The sequence below is a fragment of the Eulemur rufifrons genome, chromosome 3 (genome assembly GCF_041146395.1).
Source record: "Eulemur rufifrons isolate Redbay chromosome 3, OSU_ERuf_1, whole genome shotgun sequence".
Lineage (NCBI taxonomy): Eukaryota > Metazoa > Chordata > Mammalia > Primates > Lemuridae > Eulemur > Eulemur rufifrons.
The window spans coordinates 23,627,765-23,646,118 of NC_090985.1; the positions used below are offsets into that span (position 1 = coordinate 23,627,765).

The 18,354-nt window shown below is 45.7% G+C and overlaps 1 protein-coding gene and 1 pseudogene across 1 annotated transcript in view; one reads left to right on the top strand and one right to left on the bottom strand.

Annotated features, from left to right (window-relative positions):
- The window catches only part of CYFIP1 (cytoplasmic FMR1 interacting protein 1), a 90,535-nt gene that overhangs the window by 48,588 nt on the left and 23,593 nt on the right, over positions 1-18,354 (bottom strand). Inside the window, 9 exon segments of the mRNA XM_069466709.1 lie at positions 712-803; positions 4,312-4,416; positions 5,385-5,513; positions 5,602-5,698; positions 8,535-8,716; positions 9,635-9,736; positions 9,952-10,029; positions 11,282-11,371; positions 11,448-11,570. Of these exon segments, the coding sequence (XP_069322810.1) occupies positions 712-803; positions 4,312-4,416; positions 5,385-5,513; positions 5,602-5,698; positions 8,535-8,716; positions 9,635-9,736; positions 9,952-10,029; positions 11,282-11,371; positions 11,448-11,564 (992 nt within the window). The 5' untranslated portion in view covers positions 11,565-11,570.
- Positions 14,834-15,870, top strand: LOC138381539 (histone-lysine N-methyltransferase SETMAR-like; annotated as a pseudogene).

An 18,354-nucleotide genomic window follows, 5' to 3' on the forward strand; every position in this document is an offset into this window, starting at 1 on the left:
GTCATAGGTACAAGAGCTCAGCGAAAGTCAATGAGAGCATCCTACGATACTCAACTGGCTGTGTGGAATCTTCCACAGAGAGTACTCGGTATTTATCACAAGCTGTCATTGTGAGCTACAGATCCTTTATAGTGGGGCTGGCCAACTTTCTCTGTTCAGGGCCAGACAGTGAACATTTTAGGATGTGTGGGCCACACTGTCTCTGCTACATAGTCATCCTCTTCTTTTTTTTTGAGACAACCTTCCTTTTAAAAACGTGAAGACTATTCTCAGCTCTAGGGATCCTACAAAAACAGGCCTGGGCTGATAAGGCCTTCAGGTGACAGTTCTGTAAACTCCGTTGCTATACATGCCAGGACCAGTGTCAGGCGTCTGCCAGCACACCACCGGGCCTAGAGAACTCTTACACATCTACATTCTTGACCAGCACCATCCAACAGACATCCCTGGGATGATGGAAATGTTCTCTATCTGTGCTAACATGGCAGCCACTAACTACTGGACTAAAGAAATTAAATTTTTAATTGTATTTTTCAATGAATTTAAATGTAAATAGCCACATGTGTCAAGGGCTACCACACTGGACATTCAGTTCCAGCCTGTTGAGAATGTTAAAAGTGTGACCGCTAGACAAATAAGTAGGGTGTCATAAAACTACACAATAAGGACATTATAAAAAGCTCAAACTGGACAGCTTTTTTCTCCTCCTACCGAGATTTATTTTCCTCATAGTGGGCGCTGGTCTTGATGTATCTTGCCAGTTCTATTTGCATGTCCCCGAACAACGGAACCACCTGGAGCTGCTGTATTTAAAGAGCAAAAAGACAGGGTCATTATGTATGTTTAATCACCAAATACCCAAGCACAAGGAAAATGACTAATGCTAATAATTACTATGGGTCGAATGCTACCTCTGCAAATCATTTACTACAAAAAAATTGTAAATAACATCTACATTAACTTTGAAAGGAACAAAACAATTTAAGAACCAATATACATAAAAACTAGTCAAATGTTAAAATTAACCTTCCACAGTTATAAAAAACCAACTGCATTTCTACACACTATCAACAATTAGAAAACAAAAATTTAAAGAGAAACAATTTGCAACAGCATCCAAAACAATAAAAATTAAAAATATGCATGAATTAATGTAATAAAATATACAAGACCTCTAAACAAAAATACTACCCCCAAAATTCTACAGAAAGTTCTCAATGAATGAAGAGATAGATCATGTTTATGTATAAGAAAGCTTGGTATGTTTAAATGTCCATTCTCCCTAAAGTTATCTATACATTCAATGGAATCCCAATCAATATTCCAGGAGGAAAAATAATTTTTTTAGGGAGTATATGTATAAATCAGCAAACCAATCCTAAAACGCATTTCAAAAGGTGAAGAGATGATACAGCCAAGACTATCTTAAAGGACAAGACTGAAAGATGCACATTTCTAGGTTAGCAAATCTGTTAGAAAGCTCCAGCAATTAAGGCACTGCAGCCCTGGAGCAGGGATGTCAGGGGCAGGAGAGAGAACCTGGACAGAGCCACAGACAACAGACACCTGACTTATGACCTGGGTAACAACTGCAGAGCAATGGGGGGGAAACATCTTTGCAATAAATGAGCAGGGCCACTGGATATCCACACCTAGGGAAAAACCCAAGCATGTCAACTGCTACCTCACACCATACACAGAAGCCAGTTCCAGGGGGATTATAGATCTAGACACAAAAGAAAACAGAAAGCTTCTAGAAGCTAACAGTAGAAAATTCTCCTGAACCCGCTATCTACAAAAATTTCTTAAAGTAGCCATTGATGAAGAGATTGATATATTGGACTACAGTAAAATAAGAACTTCTGTTCATCAAATCACGCCATTAAGAAAGTGAAAAGGTGGCATGGGGTGGCAGGGGGAGAAGATGTTAACACAAAGCTTCAATTATGCAGAATAAATAATTTCTGGAGGCCTAATGTACAACATAGTGACTATAGGTAACAATACTGTATTGCATAGTTGAAATTTGCTAAAAAAGCAGGTCTTAAATGTTCCCACCATAAAAGAATGATCAGTATGTGAGGTGATGGCTATGTTAATTAGCTTGATTTAGTCATTTTGCAATGTATGCATATATCAAAATACCATGTTGTATACCATAAATATACATTTTTATTTGTCAGATATACCTCAATAAAACTGGAGGAAAAAGTGAAAAGGTGAGCCATACAGGGGAGAATCCGTGTATTTTAAAGCACATGTACCCAACAAAGAACTTGTCTCCAGAATACATAAAGAACTACACATCAATAGGGGAAGGAAGAGCAGAAGTCTCAAAGCGGCACTTCACAAAGGGAACACACGAAAGGCTAATTACGTGGAAAGCCATCAGGGAAACGTCAACTAAACTACAAAGAAAGACTAGCCAATAAAATCACTATGACAAATACACTTCTGTTGTTTATAAACCATCCAGTCTACGGTATTTTTGTTATAGCAGCCCACACTAAGATAGGAATATAGTGAATAAAATTACTATGAACATTCAAATATAAGTCTTTGTATGAACATATGTTTTTCATTTCTTTTGGGGAGAAGTGAAGGGGCTGGGTCCGAAAGTAAGTGTATATTTAACTTTTAAGAAACTACCATAGTATTAAATAGTTCTACCATTTTACATTTTCACCAGCAGTGAATAAGCTCCATGTAGGTTTGCATTAACATTATATAGTTTAGGAAGTAACATGTTAACAGTATTCAGTTTTCTATAAAGACAAATGCTATACATCTTTAGTTATTAAAATGTTTCATACCACCCAGTGAAGTTTTATTTCATCTTACAGGGCTTGCTCATCTCCTATTAGGGTTAGCCCTAGATATTTCATGTTTCTATTATGAAAGCGAACTCTTTTTAGTGTATGTTTTAATTGTTTACAATTGTCTTTCTTAAAAAAATACCTTATTTTTCAGAATAGTTTCATTCATTTTTTTCCAAGATCAAGGCATAGGTAGATTCAGTTACTGGCGAAGGCCCACTTCCTGGCTGTCTTCTCTTTGTTACTTTGCCTGGCAGGAGGGGCAGAGGAACTCCCTGAGGCCTTTTCTATAAGGACAGTGCTCTTATTCATGAGGGTTCCACCCTCATGTCTTAATTATATCCCAAAGGCCTCACCTCCAAACACCATCATATTGGGGATTAGTTTTCAACATATGAATTTTGGGGAGACACAAACATCCTGTCCATAGCAATCTCAAAACTGGTGGGAACAACACAAATATTCATCAGTAGATCAAAGGATAAACAAAATGTGGTATATTCACACTGATGGAATAATACACAACAACAAAAAAAGAGGAATGAACCACTAATTCATGCAACAGTGTGGTTGAATCTCAAAGTCATCTGAGTGAAAGAAGCCAGACACACCATATGATTCCACACATACAAAACTCTAGAAAATGCAAACTAATATATACAGACAGAGAACAAATCAGTGGTTGCCCGGGGCCAAGGGCAGAAGGGGGGTTATGTGCAAAGTGGCTCAGGGAACATTTACAAGTGATAGAAAAGTTCCATATATTGACTATAGTAAAAGTTGCACAGGGATGATACATCTGTCAAATCTCATCATTTTACCTTGCAAATGGAAGCAACAATTCTATACAAATTATACCTTAATAACTCAATAAGGTTTTTTAAAAACCTAAAAAAAGAAAAAAAAAATCACAGTGACAAATACAGCCTTCAGGATGTCCCTTCCCCCCAAAATGACAGTGCCAAGTCCTGGCGAGGATGTGGAACATGGGAAACGCTCGCTCACTGCTGGTGGGAATGCAAATCAGGACAACGTGCTGGAAAGTCTTAGGCCGTAACCACCAGCACTGCGAGACGCTCATCAGAGCGGCACTGCCCGCAAGCTGAAACCAGGAGCAACGGAGCGCCCACCACCAACAGAACACATATGTAAGTTACGAATGGCCATGAAACGGTATGCTGCACCGCAGTGAAGACCTAAGCACAGGCTCTCGCAGGGATGCAGCTCACCAACAGGAGGCTGAGTGTGAGCAGCCAGACGCAAGAGGGTACAAATGGCACAGTTCCATTTATGTAAACTCAACCCAGGCACAGCCAGCATGGGGAGGAGAGAGAGTGCGCACAGTCACCCTTGCAGATGAGAAAACGAGCAGGCTCCCAAGCCCCCTCCTGCCTCAGTATTTCCTGAGAGGGATTGTGGTCACACCGGGGTTTACTACCTAAAAATCCAAACTACACAAGTCAATAAAAAGTTTATGTAAAAAAATATAACTCACCTTGAAGTACTTGTCAATTTTGGATAAGTTTATTCTTTTCTTGGCGTCCAGTTTATAGATGTTGCTGACGCTCCCATCCATCAGGTACAGACCAAATCCCATGACCTGAAAAGCCACCACATGGTGCAATAACGCTCAGATTTGAAAATTTAATTACCTGTAGGACATACACTGTCACATTTGATAACTTCGAAATTACAATTCAAAATATGTCACAAAGATATATTTTTAGGCTGCTTCTCTGGTGCTTCGAACACATTTTTTGTTCCGCACTGAAATAGTGTCACAAAGGGTAGCTGGGCTTCCAGGCCAGCTGCTGAAAGCTGAAAAAGCAAATCCCCTACTAGCCTAACCCGAACAGCAGGGCCACGCCAGAACTGCACGTCCAACATGCAGCCGCATACAACTATTTCAGTTTCAAAGCATATAAACTAAAAATTCTTAACGTGGTACGACCATGTGCACGCTCTAGTGCTCCACAGGGGCTCGTGGCCAGGGTTCCTGCGCCACCCAGCGCAGACACATTTCCACCGTCACAAGGGGCTCTATGGACTGTGCCACCCCAGCCCTGACCGCCTACCGGGCCCCCAAGACCACCCTGTGTGAAGGTAGAGGGCACAGCAAAGGGAATGGCATTACTGCCTTCTCATCTTCCCACAAGAAACGCAGATCAAAACTTCCCCAATTTGGAGCAGAATGATAAAGAATATGACGAACAAAAGTCTACTTTAATTATGGTGACATGACATATTTAATTCCTGGGAATCATATCCTTAACAAGCAGAATCTTATGTAGCTTCTGTTAAAAGCAGCTTAATGTTGAGAGAATCCTTGATCCAGGACCTCCTGGCCAAGGAGCACCTTCTGCTGGGGTGGGTGTGTGATCACCAGGGCACTCGTGGATGTGTCCAGAACCTGCAGTGCAGGCTGCGTGTGGGGTGGGACGCTGTCCACACGCATGGCAGCATGAGAACACGACAAAGCTGGCACAAGGACTCTAGACAAGGTGCAGCCTGTCAACCACAGCAAGGCTGTCCCTGCACAGTACTACTGGTCGTCACGCGCACACGTACTTTGAGAAGCATGTGTTTCTCACTTGGCGTCAAGTACATCCTATTCTCATAGTAATCCACACACAGATTCACGATGTCTGCCAGGAGCTCTTCGTAGCCAGAAATCACTTCGAGCTGCTGCTGTAGAGACTGAAACACAGAGCGAGAGACCCGTGTCATGGTGCAGTGCCAGCTGGCAGCACAGCCTGTCACCTGAGCCCAAGGACACGAGCCTTACTTGTGTGATCTTGTTATGGTTGGCCAGGAACATGGACAGATTCTGCGATTCCTGGATGGACTGCGGATCCGCCATTTTACGTAAAAACTGGGCAGCCCTTTGAAAGCAAAAAGAGTTAATCCCAAAGTGCACCGATGTGCTGCTTAAAATTAAATCAATAAAAAGCCCCTGGGAAGATCAGGATTCCCTTCCTGTCTCTGCAGTTATCTGTAGAAATGGGGGTCTCAGAAGCTGGTTGTGATCCCAGCCTCCTGGAACAGCAGTCCCCAACCTTTTTGGCACCAGGGACCGGTTTCATGGAAGACAATTTTTCCATGGACCGGGGTGGGGTGGGGATGGGGGATGGTTTTGGGATGATTCAAGCACATAACATTTATTGTGCAGTCAAACCTCTCTGCTAATGATAGTGTCTGCAGCCACTCCCCAGACCTACCATCACCGCCTCAGCTCTATCTCAGATCACCAGGCCTTAGATTCTCACAAGAAGCACACAACCTAGATCCCTCGCACACGCAGTTCACAGTAGGGTTCGTGCTCCTATGAGAATCTAATGCTGCCACTTATCTGACAGGAGGCGGAGCTTACATGGTGATGCCAGCAATGGGGAGCGGCTGTCAATACAGATGAAGCTTCACTGGCTCACCTGCCACTCATCTCCTGCTGTGAGCCCCGTTCTTAACAGGCCGTGGACCTACCAGTCTGCGGCCCATAAGCCGGGGACCACAATCCTGGAGTGTCTCCAGCCCTGGACTCCGGGTCAGTCTTTTGCCAACTTAGATGTGTCTTACACAGCTCCAGACAGCTCACCACCTGCTAGCCACAGATGATGAACTTCCTGGAGGGGTCCCTGCACACTGGCCTCTCCCCTGCGCTGGCAGACACCTACCTCGTCCACAGACACAGGGCTTCAGGTCCCCAAATCTGAGAAGGGCCACTGTCTCCTTTGTGATTCCCATAGCCGTGATGAAGACGGCCAGCAATGCTAAGGCTCTTTGTTGGGAGCTGTCTGGGTGACACCTCCCAAGGAGGTGGTGTCCCAGGAGCAGGTGTCCCTGGCCATGCTGCCGCGGGGACCACTGGTGCCCAAAGTCCTAAGACGGAGTCTTGGCTCTACCACCACTTCACAGTTAGCTACACAACTTGACATGCGTGAAAGGACCTGTACAGTGAAGTCCAACAATACTGCAAGGCACATGCTGAGTGTGAAAGTAGGGTGAGGACTCTGCACATCCAGGGCTATCTCCCAAGAAAGTTCAATGGAAAATGACCACATAAGGATACGTCTCTGCAACCCAGAACCTTGGGGATTTAGTTAAAGAAAAGTTTCCACCGCAAGGACTGATAACCTACACCAACATTCATTTCCTCCCCTTCTTTCTTAGGAAGCCCCAAATTTCCATGGAGCTGCCATGTACCCTGCCTCCCTTGCAGCTAGCTGTGGCTATGTGACTAAAGGTTGGGCCATGAGATATAACGCAAAACACTGTAAAGCACTTGAAAGTTTACTTATAAGGAGAGTAAGAGCCCTTCTTTTTTCCTCCCTCCCTGCTGACTGGAATGCAGAAATAACAGCTGGAGCTCAAGCAGCCATCTTGGACCATGAGACAACACCCAAAAACAGCAAAGCAGTAAGACAACACAAGCCCTCGGTCTTGAACAGCCCTCGGTCTGTAGAGCCCTCTAATCAGCTGCAGGCCACCTAATTCAGGACTTTTCAGGCGAGAAATAAACTGCAATCTTTTTTAAGCCACTGTTATTGCTGTGGGTTTTTTAAATTATACATAATTAAAGCTTATATGGTCGCCTATTTAAACATGTTCACTTTACTGATTTGAGTAGTTGTTGGGGTAGGGATGTGGACACTTGAGTCAACTCCAGAGATCCTTCTCTAGTTCTGAAAACCTAGGCTTCTGTGCAGAGCTGATTTCAGGTGGTAAATGGAACATTGTGCTTATTTCACATGAATAAGGCTTAAAATTCTGGGGGACCAAGCTCAACTCCCACTGCCACCTCATCCTCAAATCACTGTTTGGTGTCGCATCCCAAATTAATTTTATCATAAAGATATAGCAACAGTTGTATGATTTAAGATGCAACGTAACTAGGGCATACTCAGATGCAAATTCTCTTCTAATTTAATTTTAGAGCTAAGATTTCTCACTTAGCAGAGGAGAAAGAAGTTAGCATCTCATTCCAGCAAAACACATCTTCAACAGCACGCAGCACAGACAGTAAAGAAAGCCTGTTAGAAGACAGCTTGTTCTATCACCCACTGCCTGCCTCTGGCTGGCCGCTGGCCACCGCCCACCCCCACAGTGTTCCACAGGCACCCACTGAGCCACGCCCGCCTTTTCCAGTCGTCCTGCCAGCCTCTTCTCCAGAAATTCTTCACATTCAAAAAGAAAACTGCCATGGAGGAGACCACCTGGAAGCTCAATGTGACCCTGAGACATCCCGTGATGGTTCAAGGGCCATGTGTGCACACAGCTGCATTGGTGCTCATGTGCCAGGGACCCCCATGAGCCAGTGACCAGCAATGACAACTGCAGTCCCGATGCCCGAGTGCCCCCAGGGGCTGCAGGGCCCACCTGACCCTTTGCCAAGACACTCCCTGAGCCAGGCCTGCATGTTGTGCATGTCTGTCTTCTCAAGGGTGCTGAGCACCCAGAGGGCCTCCATAAACATTTGAGCATGACCAGGACGCCCAGAGCCTACTCTAGCTTTGTAAAACCACAATATACATGTAATCTGCCAGCCTCCCCTGCACTTTATACCTAGGAGCATGTACTCACACAGCCTTGAGACTGACAAGATGCTGCCAACCAGGAGCGAAGATTTCAGCACACACCGGCTGTGCACCTGCTCCACACAAGGCATGCCACTGGGCCAGGCACTGTGCGCGGGCCCACGGCGTGCACAAAGTTGGAGCTCACCTCTTATATGCTGAGTGGTCATTCTTCACACTGCATTTCATGTTTTTCAGCTCATCTAGCACAGCAAACATGTTGATGAATTTGCCCAGCGTGATCAGATAGGCTTCCGACACGAAGTCCTTCCTCCTCTCAGCATGACACAGGCGTCTCACCTCCCCACAGAAACGCTCGATGGCATTTCTCTGGGCAGAGGAATGGGGAAGGCAGAAAAACCACCGGTCAGCAAGGGGTCAATTCCATGTCCTGCCTTCAGGCACAGTATCTGGATTCACTGTTACTTCTTGGTAAAATATCCACCTAACGAGGGCCAAGTCTTTACAACTCAGGTAAAGGGTCTGCTTTCTATAAAGCAATTCCCACATGTCTTTGCTCCATAGCAATCATTACTTATTTTGCACTTTACCAACTATGTCCCTAAAGTAAAAAAATTTTGCTGATTATTCCAGCAAAGTTACTGAGCAAAATGCTCCAATAAAACATCAGTCAAATTTAGATGTTGTAACTTTCAGAGGTAAAAAAAAGAAGGGTAGAATTTTCCTCTTGGTTACTTCCAAGATAAAATGAAAATTCATCTCCTTGTCAGTTCTATCTTCTGCCTGTGCTAAAGAAAACTATAATGAAAAAATCTTCAGACTTTTCCAAAATATTTCTTTAAAAAGCCAGAAAGTCCCTTCTATGTGGCCACTCTTTGCCTAACCAAAGGGCCAGGGGGCCAAGGCCAGGGAGGGGACCACCAGGAATGGGCCATCAGGACCAGGCCGAGAGAAAGAAAATACCTGAAAAACCGGATGAATAGAAAGTACAAATAGGCAGAAAGTAAAAAATGTTGTACTTGGAACTGACAGAAAGCAGGCTTCGTGAAAGAAATAGGAATTCACTCTCAAATAGAGAAGAGAAGTGAAACACAAAAGGAGTATTTATTCTGAAAGGCAGCAAAGTTTTAGACATCAAAGGCTGTAGTTCCCTTTGTCTCACAAACTGTTGTGGCTGCTGTAATTTACATGCGCTCTGTTCAGTGGGTTCCTGGTGATGGGTGGGTGGGAGCATGTCAGCATCCCGCTCCTCAGCACTAAACCCCTCAGGGTATTTTGCTGTCTTACCTGGAAATACATAAAATTCATCAGTTTTGTGACCTCAGGCTCAAGGACCTCCACAGTTTTCTCATAAATTTCCACTCTATTAGGCTGCTCGTTACATTTCACCTAGGAATAAAGCAACAAGTATGACATAAAGAGGCTTCAATCCAGCTGGAAGCAGCTGCTGATCTGCTAGAGCTGGGCAACCCAGCTGGCGTGGGACCCACTGGGGGAGGACAGGGGCGTGGCCTTGAGGGATGGGGCGTGGCCTGGCAGGCGTGGGTGGGGCTGGTGGGGTGGCGTGGCCTGACGGGATGGATGTGGGCAGGAAGGTGGGGTACCTGCGGGATGGCCCGGGAGCAGCTCCTCCAGGTGTATAGCATGACAGCGTACTCTTGGCCTTCCTCCAGCATCTCATTCTACACCAAAACACAGGGCAAGTCAAAGGCAGGTAGGGGAAACAAGCATGAAAAAGAGATGTCAAATTGCTAAGGTCTAGACAAAACTCCGTAAACTCTCCTCTGTTCGATGGACAGACAAGCACTGAGGTCTGCATGCCAAGAGACAGCTGCTAAGAAGCTAGTGACTGGGTGCAGCAGTGGGGCCACAAAGACCACCCAAAACACTGCATGGCTTCTGCAGGCTGGAGGGGCTATCGGTGACATGCAGGCACCTCTGAGAGGCTGCTGCACACGCTACACCTCAGCTCCACCCAGCCCTAAAGAACCTGCTGGCAATGACACCTGAAACTGGGGACTCAGGGGCAGGGCTCAGGACAGACGCCCCAGTGCAGCGCGAGCACCCACAGGTTCCTCAGTGGTCTCTTCACAGGGGCAAACCAGGCCTCCTGGTTGCCAGAGAAGACTCAGAGGCAGGGCCGCCAGCCTTGGGTGTCTCGGGAGGAAAAGCTAGAAGCATTCCCATAGCACTTAAAATCTAGTGAGAGTATTCACCAGAACAGGACTGTCACCATTTTTTATAAAACTGCTTTTGTGTTCTGTTCTTTCTCTCGCATTGCTTCCTTTGGTAAAAATAGTAAAAATGACATAAATGCTCTTTAAAATGTCAACTACAATCTGACAATGCTTTTAAGATGCTTTAAAATGCTCACAACCTTTGACCCTTTAACTTCATTTCTTCAAATCTAGCCAATATTTAGAAAGAGGTTCATCGCAGCATTTTCTTATTAGACAAAAGAGGAAACTAAGTAAATGTGCAAAAATAAATTGTGGACATTTACAAAATGGATTATACAGCCATTAAAGATTACTTTCGCTAGCACATTTTCATGACATAATAAAATGTTCATGAAATCACTAAGATATGTAATTGTAACAACAGTGCAATTCATTTATAAAATCTAAAACCCATGTGGGTGTATACAGGTGTGTGTAAGTGCAGATCTGGAGAGGGAGTGAGCCCTAACAAGGCAGGGGTGACCTCCAAACAATGACAAAGGTTTTCTCTGGGCCACCGATGCTAAATCTTCAGAAAGCATATTATTGTTTTTATAATAACAAAAACAAAGACTTTCTTAAAAATGTAAGGCATTTCATTTTCTTCTCTTCTTCCTCACTGCACAGTCTATCAGGATAAAACAAAAAAGTATGCACTTGTCATTCAAACGTGCCACTCCCCCAGAAAGAAACAAAGACGCGCAGATGGCATTACCATGCTAGAATGGACGGTTGCTTGTTCAATGTATCTTGCGATGCCAGTGACAAATGCATTTCTATCTTCAAAGTTAGTGTTGAAATTTGGCTGAAAGCAAAAGAAAAAACATCACGGAGAGGTCAGAGCCCCAGCTGTGCCCCGCCGTGGCCGCTGGGGCACCCACCTGGTAGAGCAGCGAGGACGGCGGGGGCTCGATGCAGGGCTGCTGGTCGGGCAAGGGCAGCTCCTCCAGGAGGTCCACGTTGGACAGTGCATCCTCCAGTGTCACCTGGGCCGCCATCTTGGACTAAAACAAAACACAAAGCCACCTGTTCTCTGAGGAAGTGGGTGAGGAGTACCTGACAAGCCTTCCAAGGTGGCTTCAGGGCCTGGGTACTGGGGATGGCTGATGTAGGCACAGCCAGGCTCCTGGAGTGTGGCATGTCTCCCAGGGTACACGGGCCAGAGTCCCTGTGCAGCCTGTCCTTCCTCTACGCTCTCTGGGGACAGGCTCCCCTGGCCTCCAGGTACGTCACAGTGCAGGGGACCTGGGCCACCACATATGCCGTCTCTTCCTGTCACCTTTTTACCTTGGTGGCCACAAGCCCTAGCTGCTGGTGCTAAGGGCTCTCTGGGAGGGTTTGACAACCCTGTCACAGTGCCTCTCCAACACCACATCTGCCCACCACAGCCTCGGAGGGGCGCAGCAATGCCTCCCTGAACGCAGCTGCCTCCCAGGCGGTTCCTCCAAACACACTAGTGACCGAGATGGAAAAGACAGAACCCTCCCCCTCCCCCACCCCCGCACCAGCTGTCCAGCACCACAGACAGGTGGAGATTACAAGGACTATGGGAAGCCTGCAGGGACCGGCATCAGAGAGGCATGATGCACGAGGAGGTGGCTGTTAGCATGGGACAGAAAGCACAACGCCGCAGCTGGTGGAGATGCACAGAAATGAAGGCAGGCAACGTCTGAACCTGACTTCTGTGCCAGCTCCAGGGGTGGTGTTGGCACACTCCAGCCTGCCTCCTGCTCAATCTGCTGTGACCCTGGATGGGGGCTCTGACCCCAAGTGGGGCGTAGGGGCAGCTGAGTGGCATTCTAAGAAGGAAAGAGCAGCAGGTGGGCTGGACAAGACATGGAACAGAAGAAGCCCCAAATCACTCTTCCCAGCACTGGGCACCAGTGTGCAATGGGAAGCTTATCTGCTGGCTGCAGAACAAGAAAGGGAAGCCCCCAGGGACCCAAGAAGGAGGAAGCTCAGAAGAGCGAGCCCAAAAAATCTCTCCTGAGCTTTGAGCCCAAGCTCAAGCCACACAAGTATGGACTGATCCTCTTCATACCCCAAACTCAAACCACAAGATCACAGCCAGGTCCCAGACTGCCAGGAGCGGCACACAGTGGGGCAGATCCAAAAGGCACTGCAGAGGCTGTGAAAATGGAATTGACACTGAGCCACAACCCACAGAAGGCAAGTCAGAACCAGCCTAAATCTACCCAGGTTGTTTGCCTGCTAAGATAAAGTATCAATATCATCAAAGGACTTAAACAAGACTCAGCGTCTCACACCATAATTTCCAAAATGTCCAGTTACAACCAAATTACTCAGCACACAAAGAACTAGGACTATCTCAGCCGCTGTGGGAAAAAAAGATCTAAGGACGCCAATGCCAAAATGACACTGCTGTTGCAACTGTCTACCTGACTTTAAAGCAACTACTGTACTATGAAAATGCTCTAACAATCATAGCACTCCCAAATTGAACAATAAAAATCGAAACTCAGCAAAACACAAACAGACAGACAAAAACAAAGTGTAAAGAAGGACCAAATGGAAATTTTTAAAACTAAAAGATACAGCACTGAAATGTTAAAAAGTCCCTACAGGAGCTCAAGAGCAGAGCAAAAATTCCATGAACGTGAAAACAGAGCAATGTAAGTTATCTAATCTGAATGCCAGAGAGAAAAAAAGACTGAAAAAAATAAAAAGCCTTGGGGACCTTCAGGATAAGAGAAAAGGTCTAACATTTGCATTATCAGAGTGCAAGGAGGAAAGGAGAAAGCAAGCCCTGGTGAAAAATAGCTGAAAAAAATGACTATAAACTTCCCAAATTTGGAGAGACTTTTGTCTACAGACTCAGGAAGCTCTACGGATCCCAAACAAGATAAACCCAAAGAAATCCACACCCAGACATGCCACAGTCAAACTGCTGAACACTAAAGATAAAGGAAAAATATCTCGAAAACAACCAGAAGAGTGACACGTGACAGGGAGGGAACAACAGCTGGAATGTCCATGGTGGGCCGGCACTTTCTGAATCTGAAAGAAAAGCTCAAACTCAGAACCCTACAACCCTACATCGAGGCATGAATATGCCCTCCAGGAGCAGAGGTGAAATGAGGACAGTCTCCGATGAAGGAAAATTAAGAGGATGCAGAGACACAGGCTAGAGGAAGTTCCTCAGACCAAAGGGAAGATGCAGAAGCTCGGGCCATGAACCATGAAGCAAAAGCAAGAGAGGGGTAGACACCAAGTGAACAGACAGAATCTTTCCCCTGCGACACTAAGAATTGTCTGGTGGTTGAAAGCAAAAATTATAATAATGTCTGATGGGGTTTTCAGTGAATATAAATGTAAATTATGTAAGTATATGATATATATAATTATAAATATTTATAAACCATGAAAAGAAATGAATTAATGTCTTTTGCAGCAATTTGGATGGAAGTGGAGACCATTATCCTAAGTGAAGTAGCTCAAGAATGGAAAAACAAACACCACATGTATTCTCTAATAAACTGGAACTAACCGATAGGCACACAAGTGCACAGAGGGAAGTAAATAAAAAGTCACTGGAACTCAAGAAGGGGGAGGGGGAGGAGGGAAGTAGCAAAAACCTAACAAGCTTTGGTTTTTTTTTTTTTTAGAAAGAGTCTGGCTCTGTCTCCCAGGCTAGAATGCTGTGGGGTCAGCCCAGCTCATAGCAACCTCAAACTCCTGGGCCCAAGCGATCCTCCTGCCTCAGCCTCCCAAGTAATTGGGACTATAGGTACTTGCCACCACACCCGGCTCATTTTTTGTTTCTAATTTTAGTTGCCCAGCTAATTTTTTCTATTTTTAGTAGAGACCGGGTCTTGCTCTTGCTCAGGCTGGTTTTGAACTCCTAGCCTCAAGTGATCCTCCCGCCTCTGCCTCCCAGAGTGCTGGGATTACAGGCGTGAGCCACCACGCCTGGCCCCTTGCAAGTATTGATACAATGAACAATATTCAGGTAAGGGGCACACTAACAGCCCTGACCTAAGCATTATAAAAGGTACCCATGTAACAAAAACATTTGTACCCCCCAAATATTTTGAAATTTTAAGAAAGAAAAAATAATATAGATAGATATTAGTTTGGTACAAAAGTAATCGCAGTATTAGCATTGTTGAAATTTGCCATTTGATATCGGAATACATTCTTAAATGAATGTGGTTATGTTATACATCATTTTAATGCATATTTCTCACTTTATGGTTTTTTGCTAATGACTTTTTACTTGCTTTTTATTTTATATTTATTTTAGACTATGGAAATGATGTTAGACAAAAAGCAAATTCGAGCAATTTTCTTATTCAAGTTCAAAATGGGTCATAAAGCAGCAGAGACAACTCGTAACATCAACAACACATTTGGCCCAGGAACTGCTAACGAACATACAGTGCAATGGTGGTTCAAGAACTTTTGCAAAGGACACAAGAGCCTTAAAGAGGAGGAGTGCAGTGGCCGGCCATCAGAAGTTGACAACGACCAATTGAAAGCAGTCGTCGAAGCTGATTCTCTTACAACTACGCAAGAAGTTGCCAAAGAACTCAATGTTGATCATTCTACGGTCATTGGGCATTTGAAGCAAATTGGAAAGGTGAAAAAGCTCGGTAAGTGGGTGCCTCATGCACTGACTGAAAATCAAAAAAATCGTCACTTTGAAGTGTCATCTTCTCTTAGTGTACGTAACAACAATGAACCATTTCTCCATCAGATTCTGATGTGTGATGAAAAGTGGATTTTTCTATGGCAACCCGTGATGACCAGCTCAGTGGTTGGACCAAGAAGCAGCTCCAAAGCACTTCCCAAAGCCAAACTTGCACCAAAAAAAGGTCATGGTCACTGTTTGCTGGTCTGCTGCCAGTCTTATCCACTACGGCTTTCCAAATCCTGGCAAAACCATTGCATCTGAGGAGTATGCCCAGCAAATCAATGAGATGCACCGAAAACTGCAATACCTGCATCTGGCATTGGTCAACAGAAAGGGCCCAATTCTTCTCCACGACAAGGCCGGACTGCACATTGCACAACCAAGGCTTCAGAAGTTGAACGAATTGGGCTATGAAGTTTTGCCTCATCCGCCATATTCACCTGACCTCTTGCCAACCAACAGACTACCACTTCTTCAACCATCTTGACAACTTTTTGCAGGGAAAACGCTTCTATAACCAGCAGTATGCAGAAAATGCTTTCCAAGAGTTTGTTGAATCCCGAAGCATGGATTTTTACACTATAGGAATAAATAAACTTATTTCTCATTGGCAAAAATGTATTGATTGTAATGGTTCCTATTTTGATTAATAAAGATGTGTTTGAGCCTAGTTATGATTTAAAATTCATGATCAAAACTGCAATTACTTCTGCACCAACCTAATATATACAAGTGTATAAATTACGTTGATATAAAACAACTATAACATGAAAGGGGAAGGCAAACCTGCATGGTGGTAAGATTTCTACTTTCCACTAGAAGTAGTGAAAAGTAGACAGATTCTGGGAAGACTGTGAAAAGTTAATAAGCATGTCCTATTTTATTATTAGTTATTGTTAATTTCTTACTGTGTCTAATTTATATATTAAACTTTATCAAAGGTATGTATGCATAGGGAAAAAACCATATATGTAGGGTTCAGTACTGTGGGAGGTTTCAGGCATCCACTGGGGGTCCTGGAAGGCACGCCCACAGAGGGGGGCTACTGTAGGCAAATCCACAGTGGCAGTCTGAGATGGCAGCAATGCTCTCAGTAACTGACAGGAAATCGGCAAGAACGCAGAGGCACTCAACACTAGGCCAGACAGCCAGATGGACCTCACTGACATTTACAGCACCCGCCTCCCACCAACAGCAGAAGGTTGTTCTGAATGTTTCTAACTATGAATTTAAAATGTAGCAGAAACTCTTCAAAACAAGGAAGATGGCTTTTCTTCTTCCATCATTAACTTCCCTCTATCATCACAACTTCCTGTTCCACACATGTAACAAAGGAGAAGCGCAGAACAGCGGGAGCACAAAGCAGCCCTCAGCCACTACCCTGCACAGCCAGCGTGGGCAGCCCTGGCCTCAGTGTACCCACAGGCACCTCAAAGCTGTCACCGCCTGCCAGGGGGCCAGGCTACCCCAGGACAGGTGGTGTCCCGTGGCTCCAGCCCAGAGTCCCGCTGTCTGCCCTTTCTGTGGCCTAAGCCAGGCCCTGCGTTGGTCAAGCACCCCGGGGAGCCACACAGCCCACGTGACCAATAGCTCCACCTTCCACACAGCACCCGCGGGGGCCCTCCTTCTCCCCCACCCCCACCCCCACCCAGGAGCGGCCAAGACGACCAGTGGCGTGGGGGTGGAGGTGGAAGAGCACCACAGATGGGCACAGAACTGCTGCGTATCAGCTGTGACTCATGTGGATGACACACGGGGTCACACCAAAGGAAAAATGCCAAATGCTCAGCTTATTCCCAATCAGGGTTTACAGACTTCTTTGTATAAAAATAGCCATATTTATGTGGTCTATCCATACAATGGAATATTAGCCTTAAAAAGGAAGTAAATTCTGGCACATTATGCTGAGGGGAATAAGCCAGTCACAAAAAGACAAATTCTACATGATTCCATTTATATGAGGTTCGTAAGTGTGAAATTCGTAGAGACAGAAAGTGGAACAGCGGATACCAGGGCCTGAGGAGGGGAGTCGGGAGTCAGCGTCGGACGGGTGCAGAGTTTCAGCGGGGGACGGTGGGAGAGCTCCGACACGGATGGTGGCGATGGCTGCACTGAACCACACACGTAAGTGACTAAGATGGGGTCAATTTCATGTTATGGCTATTTTACCACAATAAAAAAATTGACAGCAAAAAAAAAAAAAACCCAGCAACATTTATTACAGATAAATGAGAAAATATGGAAAAGGAAAAAGACAAATTGTCATCCATAAGCCCGCCATCCCCTACAAAAACAAGACACGGTGATACAAACTGTTCCGTCAGCTGCAGACGGCTCCAGCTCCCGTACAACCTGTCGGGTGGCTCCGCATTCTTTCTCAGCATCTCGTCATCCCGCGCGACGTGGCACTGCTGGCCAAGGCCCGGCGGTGGCAAACTGCTGTTCTTTCCCATTCTTTGAATTTTCATGTTTCAACTTTTTCAGTCACAAAAGCCGCTCCAACACACACCTTGGCGTGTGACAGCGAGTGGCTGTCACACACACGCACACAGCTCGGGCCCTGCTGGCTTCCGAGGCCTCTCTAGCTGCACATCTTCCTCACGTGCACATCGCGGCCTCTGCCTCAGCCCTGTTAAGTGAACTTGGAATAATCAGCTCTGAATCCAAGTCTCGGCATCTCTGTCACATCTTGCTCTCCGACACCTCACAGTTCCACCTCCAGAATTTCTCTGAAGTCCATTTACTATGTTCCATCCATCACTGCTGCCAGCACACCCTGCCCTGGCTGTCGGCACCCCACTGCTGGGGAATACAGTCTACACACACTGTGACCGCCTCCAGCCACCCCCAACCCAGATCTTTTAGGCCCCTCCTCCTGCCCCGAGTCCTCCCATGTATGCCATGTCACCCACCAGGATCCACCTGGCATCAGCACCCATGAGGCCTCTGGTCTCCCCCTGGCCCCTGCTCATGCTGCACCAGCCCCACCACGAAGTCCAAGTTCCCAGGCAGGGGCACCTTGTCTGGCCCGGTCACCTCACAGCCAGTGTCAGCAGCCCCTGGGCAGGGCCTCCACTGTATCTGAAGTTTGTAACGGCACTCGAACCACCCGAATGGCGCTACCAACTAGAGTT